This window comes from Octodon degus, unplaced genomic scaffold (assembly GCF_000260255.1).
Source record: "Octodon degus isolate 3935 unplaced genomic scaffold, OctDeg1.0 scaffold00023, whole genome shotgun sequence".
Classification (NCBI taxonomy): Eukaryota; Metazoa; Chordata; class Mammalia; order Rodentia; family Octodontidae; genus Octodon; species Octodon degus.
The window spans coordinates 13629259-13642566 of NW_004524599.1; the positions used below are offsets into that span (position 1 = coordinate 13629259).

At 46.6% G+C, this 13308-nt stretch overlaps 1 protein-coding gene across 1 annotated transcript in view; it reads left to right on the top strand.

The window, feature by feature from the left end:
- The first annotated feature begins 6 nt into the window (after positions 1 to 6).
- The window catches only part of Lyrm4 (LYR motif containing 4), a 119167-nt gene continuing 105865 nt past the window's right edge, over positions 7 to 13308 (top strand). Inside the window, exon 1 of the mRNA XM_004628384.2 lies at positions 7 to 287. Within this exon, the coding sequence (XP_004628441.1) occupies positions 202 to 287 (86 nt within the window). The 5' untranslated portion in view covers positions 7 to 201. The remainder of the gene's footprint in view (positions 288 to 13308) is intronic.

Genomic DNA, 13308 nt, shown 5'->3' on the forward strand with positions numbered 1-13308 from the left:
CTCCGCCTCCCCGGGCGCGGGACGCCGGGCGCCTCGAGAGCCGCTGCGCGCCCGCCGCGGGCTGCCCCTAGGCGGGCTGTGCCGCCGCGTGCTCTTTGCTCCGAGGTTTTTGCAGAGGCTGAAATTTGAGTTTAGTCAAACTCGAGCCCTCCACTAACAGGACCCGTTTGGGCTGTTTTTCTGGCTTTTTGGTTTTCCAAAATGGCAGCCTCCAGCCGCGCACAAGTGTTAGATCTGTACCGGGCGATGCTGAGAGAGAGCAAGCGTTTCAGCTCCTACAACTACAGGTGACCGGGTGGCGGAGAGCGGGGGCACGGGCCGCCCGGGATGTCCCCCGGGCGGGGAGGGCTGTTTTGGCGCCCGGGACTGGGAACTGGGACCCGGGCTCCACCACCAGAGCAAGCTGTGCCCGCCAGTGTGGTCCTCTTGCCGGGGGCCTGCCCTTGGGATTACGGGGGACGCGTTCGACTCTTGGGAGGCGTACCCACCCACGTGGATAGGTGGCTCTTGCTTTGGGAGCATTGATCGCTGTCGTTGTGTCGGTGGGGGAGGTGAAAGCTGCAGGTGTTTAAGATAGGACCACTAGTGTGTCTCATGTACAACTCTCCTTGATTGCCGGAGCTAAAAGCTAGCTCTAGCGCGCCCTTTTATTTCCCATGTATTTTAATTAGGTGTTTGATTTGCAAGATCCAGGTCATTCTGCTTTGGGGATGAGAGCCCCAAGCGCACACACTAGTAGTGGTGAAGGGTTTCAAAAGTTTCCTGGACCTGAACCCTTCAACTATCCTGAGGCACAAAACAGGGACCCTGCCTGTAAGACCTTAAGCAACAAAACCCTTTTCCTTTTTAACTGACAGTAAGTATAAAAATTTACGTCTTAATGAGGAATTACATGAGGTATTAAAACATGTACTAGTGTAAGTCTTTCATGCAGTAAACTCTTGCATCTTAACCACAGCAGCCTTGTTCCCTGCAGTACTGGCCTGCTTAGTGGCCCTCACTCTCGCTTTGTATGTGCCTTGTCTCTGCACGGAGCTTTCACATATTTTTCTACTTTCTTATAACTTCTAGCCCGTCATTTCTACATCTGTCCTATGGATTCTGTTCCTGCATTTTTCAGATTTGGTGTCTTTACTGCCTGAATCCTCTGTGAGTTTGAGCCATATTCCCAGGAGCAAGAATCTGGTTGGACCAGCTCATCTCTTAACCCCAGGCCTCACTGTAGGTGACTGTTGAGGCCATGCCTGGGTACCGGAAGCACAGAGCCTACCCCTGGAAACGCCTGGTTAGGTAGGCCTGTCTGCCCTCCAGATGTGAGCTTGCAAGCCATGTGCTGCCCAGTGGGAGACCATGAATCCTATCTAGCAGTGACTACCAAAACTGTTTAGAAACCTGCCCGGAAAATGTACCCACCCTATAAGTTTTGCAACAACACCTAGGCCATACCAGTGAGATCATACAGTCAGATAATTAAAAGAAACATTTCGTGGGAAGGCATGATTTTACCTAGTGGACTGGCTTTGGAAAATGAAGCATATAAACTAAACATAATGGTAAAATTTTAGCAACAGTGCCTAATAATATTCATATTGTTGAAGAGTAAAACATAGGCAAGTAAAAAAATAAGAAGCCAGTGGTGTTCACCAGTCTAGAGGGTATTTTGTCACTTTTAATTCAAGCAAAATAAATAAACCAGCTGCGGGACCCTGCACATTTGGAACCCTGCAGGCACAGCGACAAAGGGGATAGATGAGACCAGTGCAGGAAGGCGTCATCCCCAGACCTCAGAATGTGTCACCTTGGGCCAGTCACATGACCTCTGCAAGCCTTCAGATTTGTAAAATGGGACCACTGGACTTCAACAGTCTCTGAGGACCCTTATACCTGTACACTTTCGTTGGGAAGTGATTTGCCAGCCAGCAAGGCACACATTTTTCAACTGAATACATCAACAGAAGTAAACTGCAGAGAGTCATTCAGGGCTGTACTGAGTTTCTGGAAAAACAATTATGCAGTAACTTAGGTATAAAAATCGATTGCTTGGGCCAGGCATAGTGGCCTCTGTAATCGCAGCCCTGAGGGAGACTGAGGAAGGAGGATGGCAAGTGTGAGGCTCACGTGGGCAATTTAGCAAGACCCTGGCTCAAAATAAAACCTCTAAAGAAATGGGAGATCTGCCTCAGTGATACAGTACCCTGGGTTCAATCCCCAGTATCACAAAAAGTAATTGGTCAGGTGGTTAAGTGTATGCCTTCGAGCCAAATTTGTGACCCAGACCTGCTTGTTATGAAACCTTTCACATGCATGAAGGCTGTGTCCTTTGGATTTCAAGGATAGGCGCTTCCCTGCTCAGATCTCAATAGTTAATTAATTGTCCCTGATGACAAACTAGTAATTGCACACCCACTGATCACTTCTGTGCACCACTCCTATTTTCTGTTCACTGCAGTTACTGACATGTACTTTTGACAGCAACCCCTTAAGGTAGGCACTACTGTTACAACCTAATAAAGAAACCGAGGCATACAGAGATGAATGAAGCTGTCAGAACTCACAGCTAGTGCCAGATAAGCAGTGAAAAACCAAGAAGCATTTTGAAACTGAACACTGAGATGCTGATCGGAATTGCAGGAATGAAGCGCTTTGCAGTTCTCCCCCACAGCCTCGTCTGCTCTGTTGCCCTGTTCTCAGCAGCCCTCAAGCATGCATCCTGCTGTCATTATTGACCGGGGGGAGGAGGGGCCAGTCTTGTTTTTTCATCCTAAGGATTAAATCCAGGGCCTTGCACTGAGCTGTAGCCTCTGTTCTTTTACATGTTTTTTGTTTTGAGACCAAGTCTTACTAAGTTTCCCAAGGTGGCCTCAAACTTGCACTCCTCCTGCCTCAGCCTCCTAAGTAGACAGACTAGCAAGCATGTGCCCCCATGACCAGCCATTAATGGTTTCTTAACCCCTTTTTGCCAAAGACTGCAGTTCTTTAAATTTTTGCATGAAATTCCTATGTGTTACCTAGAAAATGCCAAGAAACAAGAATTTGAAGAAAAACAATTTTATTTTGTGTTCCATTGTTTCGGGCATTGCATAAATGGAGGACTGGTCATTGAAGGAACGGTTAGCAGACATGTCCTCTTGGGCCTGCAGTCCCCTTCTAGTACTGTTCTGTCCACTGACCCTGTATCACCCTCGCCCAGATGTCTTCCACCACTTTCAGCTCCATTCTGACCTCTAAACAAAGCTTACCTCCTTCTCTTCACTCCGCAGCCCTCATTCCTGTCTGTTCCCCACCTAGAAAGGCACAATTCTTAGGGTTCTCATAACAGTGCTTCTGGCAGACTTCGGCAGCCACCTTTGCCCATGGCTGTGCCAGACCCTGGAGACAGAAGGGTGATGGCTCAGCAAGATGCCTAGACCGGTATGGGAAACAGGCAGACACAGTTTTTGCAGATTGCCTACGTGGGATGACTGAAGTGTGCCCTGGGCATACAACCAAGAAATCCTCCCAGAAAGCACCACTGACAGGCAAAGATGTGAAGCAGCTTCGTGTGCTCAGGTGACAGTGAGCAGTAGGCTACTGCTTGAGTGGTGCCTGGTTCTTGGGGTGACAGATGAGACTGAGGTTGAAAGGGCCATGCGCTCGGGCCTCTGGGCCATGCTGAGGCACTGTGCCTTTATTCCAGGGGAACTGGCGGAGGTTTAAGCGATGAGGTGAGGTGCTTAGATGTGGGACAGTGCACTCTAGAAGAATTCTGAAGGCGTGCAGTGAAGGATACCAAGTGGAAGTTGAGTACTGCTGTACAGAGGACACACTAGAACCCTACAAGGACAGCAGTAGTGGAAAATAGAGGAAGACAGACATCCGTGCTGAACTATTAGAGGGCAGAATTGTTAGAACTCTTACGGGATGCAGCACAGGGAAGCAGAGAACTAAAGCCGAGCCTACAGGGCCACCCAGGTGAAGCGAAGGCACAGAAACCGTAGATAAATATGGAAGTGGTATGGCTTAGAGAAGACAGAAATAGCTGGCCTTGTGGAATCAAGGTTCTTACTCATGCTGAGGACATCCTGAGCACGAACAGCTCAGGGACACGCAGCGGAAGGCTGGGTGAGACTCGTAGGAGCTGCGGGTCTTAGGGCCACGGGTTCTACCCCTTTGCAGCACATGGGCAGATCCGCGTGTTCTCCACATATCCTGAAAGCCCACAGCGTGCATGTGTGTGGATGTGTACACGTGTGGATGTGTCTGTATCACTCCGTCAGGGCCTGCAAGTAGACAGCATACAAACACAAGATGCTCCTGCTATTATAAGGCTGTAATATGGTTGGGAATAAGGACAGCGCAAGAAGCTTCAGAGAGAAAACAGACTCGTTGGAGTAGTGCCCAAGCCCTGGAGATTTGCAGGCTGGAGGGGATTTTGGAGACACTGTTCCCAGTGAAATTTTGGCTGTCATATATTGTAAGAATATTTCTAAGTAAAATTGTAGTGATTATTTCGATCCTTTAGGCCTACCTTCCACTTCAGTTTTAATTCCATATATATCATATATATCCTCTCATTTGTAAACTTAAATTTGCACATACCCTGCATTTCAAGAAGTGTAACTCCGGGGCTAGGGAGATGGCTCAGTGGAATAAGTGCTTCCCTGGCAAGCTCAAGGGACTGAGTTCAATCCCCGGTTCCGCCAAAAAAAAAAGAAGTGTAACTGCGTCTCTCTCCCGGGAAACTGATCTGTTCTCAGACTCAAATTTGCTAACATCAGTAGTTGCTGTGGGGGAAATCCCATCCTCTGGATCTTTCCGGTTTTTATCCTTTGACTCAATTAGAGCTTACGGGCACACCCACCTGGCACAGCCATCAGATGGTGAGCAGTGCATGGGCATTTTGCAAGGTTTTGATAGGCTGAGGCAGGAAGATCTTGAGCTCCCCTTAGCCTGGGAAACGTAGCAAGAACCTCTCTCAGAATATTAAAAGAAAAATTGAAAGGGCTCGGGATGAAACTTAGTGCAAAAACCCTGGTTTCTCTCCCAAGTAGTACACAAAAAAGAAAAGCTTTTAAGGCATATGTGTATTACAAGGTGTTAAAAAAAAAAAAAAAAAAACATAGAATTCTCCTTTAAGCAGCAAAATAAAAGAATTTTGCTCACTATGAAATGTTGAAAAAAAATCATGTTTTGAAAGCAGCTTTAACTACTGTTGCGGGATGTCTAAGAACACTTTAAAAAAAGGAAAAGGAAAAAATTAAAGAGAAAAGGACCGCTTTGTTTAATTTCCTAAATTCTTTCCAAGTTAAGCCTTAACATTTTTGCTGAATTTATGCTGTCAGCTTGTGTGGAGCCCGTGGCACTGTGTTAGAGCCCTTGTACCTGACCTCTTTTACAATGCCCTACAGGCAGCTAGAGGCAATTCATCTGTGCCTAGAAAGAGTTTCTTAAATGGTTGAAAGGCTGGTTATTCTTTATCATTAAATATGCTTGGAGTTTCTAGCTGGGATCGGGATCGGGACCCAAGTAGTAGTCACAGGAGGCTGAGGCCTGGAGTTGTCAAATTCAAGGATAGCGTAGGCAGATTATTGAGATTTGTTTCAAAGTTTAAAGACATAAAGGTGGCAGACATGTAACTCAGTGGTAGAGCACTTATCTAGCACACAAGAGCCCCTGAGTTTAGGCATCAATAGTACTCATCCCAAAGTTGTGTGTGTGTGTGTGCGCACGTGCGCATACATATTTAGAATTTCTAAAAACTTTTGCCTGTGGTTGCTAAATTCTGCCATGTTGGGTCATGTGATTCTGAAAAAATATAGAAATCACGTAGTCAACTTAGAGAACATATACTCAAGCTGGAAAAATTACATTCAACAGCCTAAATTTAGTGGTGAAAAATAACACTCATTTTCTATGTGACAGGAGGAAATAAAGATTACTAAGTTCATGTCATTGCTGATTTTTTTTAACTTTAGCTAAGAGTTTCCCAGTTATGCTTATTCTGTCTAGCTTTTATCTTTGCCCTTAAAGCAGCTTTAAAACATATAAACATGTCATAAAATACAATAAATTAATTTTCAGAATTGAGAAATAACTGAGGAAATTAGAACAGTAAAAATTAAGGCAGAAAATAGAAGAAAGCAAAAAAAGTTAGGCCCAAAAATTAAATTACAAGTAGGATGTTCTTAACATAAAGTATCTTTAATATTCTGTGTTGTAACAGAGTAATGGTGTTTTTTATGCAAAGTGTAATTATAGAACGTTCTGTTTGAAAATGGCTGTAATGAGCATAATCAAAAATTGACTGCCTCTCAGTGGTTTGTACCAGTAGGCACATGCAGACTTTCATGAGAATGAAAGTTATTTTGTGACATAGTCTTCTCCTTTGTGACCTCTTCCCTGACACTGAATTCCCCTTCATCAGATAATTTTTTTACATTTTTCTTAGCATTTATTTTCTCAGTTAAGGAGTATCTAGCTAGTTTAAGACAATTCTATCCTTTAGAAGCCAAGTTAACAAAGCAAGGTAAGTTGCACGGATCCAGATCCGTAAGTTTCTAGATATAGCAAGATTGACCTTGCTAAAGTGAGCCGTCCTGGCTTCTCCTGCATCAGTAGTAGGAATGCCTGGAACAGGCTTTTCTCGACTGATCCAATGAGAACTTGCCGAGCTTATGACCTGTAGTGGTGATGTCTGAATCATCTCTGTGGCTTCCTAGGCACTCATTGCTAGAAATCTGGCAATGTAATCGCTCTTCTAACTCATATTTTGAGGCAAAGAAAAAATAGCTCACAGAAATGGTCTTTTATGACAAAAGAAAAATGAAAGCTACAGTGACTTGATTCTAGACTTCCTTTCCTTGCCTCCTCCGTGCGATGTGGTTTCCATATAGATTGGATGTGTTCCTCATAGGATTATTGCTGGAAACTTGGTCCCAGTGTGGCAGGGTTTAGGGAGCAAATCCATTAATAGGTGAAGCCTGAGGTAATCAGGTTCTGAAGGGGCGTCCTAGGAAGGGCTCAGTGCTGGCCCCAAAGAGTTCCCAGTGCTGCCACCTCACACACTGACCCTTCTGCGCACGGCCGAGTGTTTGTGTTCTCTGCGGTGTTGTGATACGGCCAGAAGGTAAGCACATCGGTCACTCAGTCTTGGGATTTTCAGCCTCCGGAAATGCAAGCTAATAAGCCTCTTCCCCTCATAAATTTCCAACTTCAAGTATTTTGGTATAACAGTAGAATGAAGTTTAAGATGTCAGGGCTGGGAAGATAACTCAGCAGTCTAAGCGCCTGCCTGGCGAGCACAAGGACCCAAATTCAGTCCCCAGCACTGCATGCCATGTGGGCCCCTGAACCTTGGGTGCAGCGGGCAGAGCCAAAAACTGGGCATAGTGGCGCACACCATAGTCCCAGCCCTGGGGAGGCTGACAGGAGAATCACTAGGAGTCTGAATTGTGTAGCAAGGCCTTGTATCCAGTAATTTTTTTTTTTTTTTTTAAGTCAAAGATTGTGACTCCTCAACTAATACACCTTATGTATCGCTTTTGGTGTTTTCGGGGCCTGCCCCTTAGCTCCGTTGTTTTAAGTGCCTGCTTAAACAAAGCAGTCAGGCTCAGGATGCTGTGGCACGATCCCCAGATCCTCAAGGCAAACCAAACCCGCCCTGAAGACAGCCTGAGCCCAGCAAAAAAAAAAAAAAAAAACTCCTTCATTTTTTTGGTGTTTTGAATGATTATCGTAAATGAGGTAATCTCTCTTTGTATTTTTTTCCAGGGCTGGGGAGCAAACCCAAGCCACCTCATACGTGTCAGGCAAAGGCTCTGTCTCTAGGCTACGCCTCCATTCCAGTAAGACAGTCTTGGTTTAGAAAGACTCCTAGCTTTCAGTCTTCCTGCAGATGACGTCAGCACGCTGTCTCTGTCATTGGGGTTTGGATAATGTCTGTGTAGGCGAGGCAAGAGCTAGCCCACGGTAGTACTAGTTTTCAGAGCAGAGCAGCCTCCCTCACTTGGGGGAGGACACCAGCCTGGCCTGGGCAGCAGCACTGACATCCAGGAGAGTGATGCCTCTGGCGGGCCCCGTCCCTGCCAGCTGATCAGGCAGTGCTCTCAGGCCACATTCTCAGGCTGTGCTAAGTGCCCAGGATGTCCATGTGTGCGGACGGCCACTTCTGACCTGCCTGTCCACATGGCCACGTTCGCATGGTCCTCTGGGTGCCTCCTGCTAAGGAGCTCTGGAGACAGCACCCCTTTGTCCCAAGCTAGGGCATAACCTCTTCCCACCCCAGAGTGATAGTCTCAGGTTTTGGGCTGTTTCTTCCATGCCAAGTTCACAGGGCACCCACATGGGGTTCTCTTCACCTTTCCCAGCCCCCACCTCACCCTTCCAAGGCTTCAGATTTAGTCTGTCCCCTAAAAGAGGGCAGTGATGCAAGGGAGAAGCTTTATTTCAGAGATGACTTACCAACAACTTGTTTTTAAAGAAATAGATGCTTAGTATGCATGAACCCCTAGAGTCAACCCTCAGCACCAGTAAAATAAATTAAATTTTCTTTTCCTTTTAAAACATAAAAACACCCACAAGCACCCCAACTTTGAAATCACAGATGTCCAGCAAAATCTGGAGAGGAAGTTCCATGTCCTTGAAACTCACTGTCGTGACTGTGGGTGTATTGTACTAAGCTACCGCCATCTGTTTCACCACCAACTCTCAAAGGTCAGAAGAACCAGGATGTGAGATACTGTATGCAATAGGCCTCTTTGCTGTAATTAATTAAAAACAATGGAAATGCAAAAATGACTTGTTTTGTAACCTCTACTACTACCACATACAGTCATCTGGCACTAACGTTATTTCCATAGTAATTAACATTAATCCACAGCCTCTAGAGCAGCTTCAAGCATGTAATTACCACCACAGGGAATTGTCGCCATGCATGCTCCCAGTCCTAGGGAACCAGAGAGAATCCAGTATTTATTCTTGCCACGCTCTCCATTTTTCCTTCTCGAAGAATGGAGGGAAGAGTTATTGCCTCTCAGCTTAGCCTGTTCTCATTTTGCAGTTTCTTTATATTTTTCTTTGCCAGCCTGTAGAAAAATGTGTCTGTAGCATTGGAATCTTCAAAAGGAGAATTGGACTTATTTTCTATTTTTAGTGTTTACTACCATGTACAGGGCAGCGGGAACCATGGCTGGCAGGATCCGGAAGCATCATGCTGTGCATCCTGGTCACAAGTATCCTGGAGCCATAACCACTTGAGGACCCAGGGGTATCAGTGGAAGGACACACAGGATGAAAGTGGACACCTGGGTCAGGTCAAACAGGTCACAAGTTGCTCTTGAAGGAATAACTGGTCCCTGCCGTATTTTCATGTCTGACAGCAGAAATCCTGTCAGATTCTTGTTTGGTTACTTTTGTTTTTTTTTTTTTTTTTGTTTTTGTTTTTTTTAATTCACTGGCTTTGCATATAGTAGGAATATTTTGAGAGAATCTGTGGTGCTCTGTGGAGTGTTTACACATTAAATTAGTAACGGTGGGAAACGCTTGGGAATGTTTGGGTAATGCACATTTAAGTTGAAAAAAATGTGTGTGGCTTTGCTAAAGTTGAGGGCCCCCGTTAGAAGACACAGTATTCCAGAGTCAGGCCAGGTCCTTGCACCATGCTTTATATGGCACGTCACTTGTCTGTCACTGTTATGGTTTGTGTCTAGGTGTCCCCCCAAAACCTCAGGCAGTTATTGGGGCAGCTTTAGAGCTTGTGATTAATGAATGATCCCATGCTGGTACTATGGGCATGAGAGCTGCTGGGATTATGGGAGTGAGTGCTACACCTGCCCTGGGGCAGAGGATGCAGCATAAGGAAGGGAGAAAGGCTCGCTCACTGCTGCTGCTGCTGCTCCTGCGGCTTTGTCCTGGCTGTGTTACTGTTTTCTGCCGCACTGAACTGTTGCTTTCTGCCATGTGCTGCTCACCTTGGAGCAGCTGATTATGGACTGAAACCTCCACAAACTGAGAGCTTAATAAACCTTTCTTCCTTAATTCTGGGTGTCAGGTGTTTTGTCCCAGCAACAAGAGCTAAGTAACCAAGACAGTCACCGACACAATGTCTTCAAGTGCTGTCCAATGCATATTTTCTTGTAATTCTTGTGACAGTAACTTTTTGGTTACATCAACATATAACATGTATACCTGTGAGTCATATTCTTTCAGTTAAAAATTATTTACTGAACTTCCACTGAAATACAGCAGGGGATAAAATTTACCCATTTCCTACTCTAATGCAGCTCGCAATCCAGTAAGATTGTGTTGTGACAGAGCCTTCTAGTGCTCAGGGGATCATTAAATCCCCTGAAGGTAGTCTCGGAAGACCTTTGCTGTACTGAATTCTGTGCTCTCCTAGCTGTGGTACAGCTTGATTCCAGAGGTCAAAAGCATTTAAATTCTGCTCCAGACTGTTCTAGTGTTAGTAACAGACCGCCTGCCAGCACACAGTCCTCCATGTCAGGGATTCTGCTTCTGTGCCCTTGCAGACCCCTTAGCGTTTGCTGAAAGAGGAGAAAGGGGGCAGCCGACCGAGGTAATGCTGAGCACTTGAGTGCTGCATCCTTACAAAGTAGGTGTTACAGTTTGCAATTGCAGCGATGATAATGGCTGTCTCTGTTCTTCTCTAACTTAGGCATTTCTCACGCTTGGCATTTCTTAAGGAAGCCCTCCTTGCATTACCTCACTTGATCATCATGAAAACTAGATAAAGTAGGCACCTTTAATTCTCCCCACTTTTCCAGGGAAGAAGCTGCAGGTCCTAGAGTGGAAGTCACAAGCCCAAAATCACATAGCTGGTGTGGAGCGAGCTTTGCACTTAGTGTACTGAGTCCTTTGGTGTCATCGCTGGCCCCATGTTCCTGTTGGTGCAGGCACACAGCTCTGCCTCTGCCTCTGCATCTTTGGAGCGCTTCTCTGTGCAGGAGATAATCTAGGTTATCCTGGTGTCCTGCCAAATGGACACATGACAGATACTTGTGAAAATTCCTGTTGTTGAGCTGCTAACATCATGGTCTTTTTTGTACAGTTGTCCCTGGATGTTCAGCTCCAGGACCTGCCTTGGCCACCAAACTTCGCAGAAGCCCAGGCCCCTTATGGAAAGGGGCACAGTACTTTATGGGACCCACATGCCTCCCGTATACTTTAGGCCATCTCTAGGTTCCTCACAGTACCTGCCAAAGTGTAAGTGCTGTGTTGACAGTTGTACTGTGTTTTTAAAAGAGCAACAAGAAAGAAACCCTGCACATGTTTGGTACAATCCCAGTTTTTATTTTTTGAGTATTTTCCATCCATGGTTGAATCTGGATGTGGAACCTCCAGCTGTGGAGGGCCAGCTGTACTTGCAGCTGCTTGGCTGTGGACTGCAGGTCCAAATTTGACCTCTTAGTTATTAGTCCTGAATCTTTTTTTTTTTTTTTAACCAAAGATTATTTCTTTCACTGATCTTGCTCATAAAACCCACATTGACTACCGTTGCCCTGTGCAGGTTCACAGTCCTATCTGGGGAGTCAGAAGCCCTGTGTACTGTGTCCAGAGACATCTCTGGAACCCTTCTCCCCCAGAGTGGCATCGTCCTTTGTGCATTCACCTTTTGAAGACAGAGGGTAAAACAGATAATTTCAAACTGTCATTTCATGCTTGATATTTTAATAGCTATTGCACCCAACTGCTGTGCTGTTTTAAAGTTCCTAAGTAAATGTTTTGCCTTGTGTATGTATACCCTTAGGCAGTATTATCAAAAAAGGTGCGTTTTTATAAATTGGAAATAAATTAACTTGAGTACTTGGCATGTTCCAAAATACCAGCAGAGGGGGAGCGGAGGAGCAGTGCTAATGAAAAATAACGTTTATGCAAAGCAGTGGTTATGGGAGACCGAACAATGGAGAGAAAAGAGATGGAAGCAGAATTGTACGTGAGAAACAAGAGACTGAGAAGGTGTGTGTGTTCAGGAAACTAGCAAACTACAGAGCCAACATAAACCCCTCCTCCTTAAAAAGAGAAAACCTTGGGAACTACTGCCTGAAAGGCTCATGCGCCCTGAGATGGGAGTCCAGCAGTGTTATGCGAGGACTGCTGCAGCAGAGCCTGTTGAGTAGGGAAAATTACCTCAGCAAGGTCTCGGGTGCTTTAAGTGTTGTCATCGTTACCTCGATAGAAGAAAACAGTGCCAGGCCCTGCAGGGTGATGAGCCCCTGCAAGGCGGTCTGCCAGCACTGGTTATGCCCGTGCCCCACACCCCATGCCTGGGTCCTCCTGCTCCTCGGGGGTGCTGAGAGTGTCACAGAGGGTTCCAGGAACAGAACTAGACAGAAGGCCAAGCTCTGTCCTTGCTCTGAAAGAGCCTGTGAGCCTCCAGCACAAGGCCAGTGTGGGGCTGTCGGCATGCTTTCTGCGGGATGGACTGCTGTATGACACACTTCCCACACCGCTGCACTCTTGTGCTCCTGTGTGTCCCACTCCTGTTGCAGGGATGGGGCAAGTGGGGCATCCCGTATATTCCCAGCCCTTTTTTTGTTTTTCTTTTGAGACTGGGTCTTCCTAAGTTGTTACCGCCTAGGATGGGCTCAGATTTGCACTCTACCTGCCTCAGCCCCTTAGAATGCTAAGATAACAGGCGTGTTCCACTATGCCCACCTCTCCTGTTACCTTTTCTCGTTGGCATGTTGGGTCTGTCTGCAACTCTGGGTACTGCCTTTCTGTGCCTTGTGTACATGGGTCTCCCCATCCCTAGTCTGCCTGATTTGCTGATCCTCCTCCCTAGCCACCTCACTGATATTTGAGGTCCCTTGTATTCCTTGCCTAAGAAAGTCCCTTGCCCTCCCCAGATAATTTCACAAATTGTGACGTCGATCCTGCACATCCTGATGAGCCCTTCTGCTTGTCCGTGTCATCTGGCCTACAGTCCCTTCTTGCCAAGGGCATCCTGACATGCTCTGTGTGTGCTACCAACTCTACCGATGGACTGGGCCTGGACTCCAACTCCATGCCCCCTGCAAACCCCTTCCTGCCCTCCCAGGATGAGTCCTGCACTGCCACCCTCCTGCAAATTTGCCCTTGCTTCAGCCAGCAGCCTCCCCACTTCCTGCCCTTGGTTCACCCATGGCCGGGCAGAGCATAAGGCCCTTGGCTTCTCCCACACCTGGGGTTCTCCCCTTGCTACTGCGCCTTCCTTGTGTCCCCACAGAGATGCATTTGTCGGCTTGGCTGTTGTCTGTATTTGTAACCACCTACCACTGGCGCCTGCCCACAGCTTGCCGCTGCACCGGGCCTCTTCCCACTATCCCAAGTGGC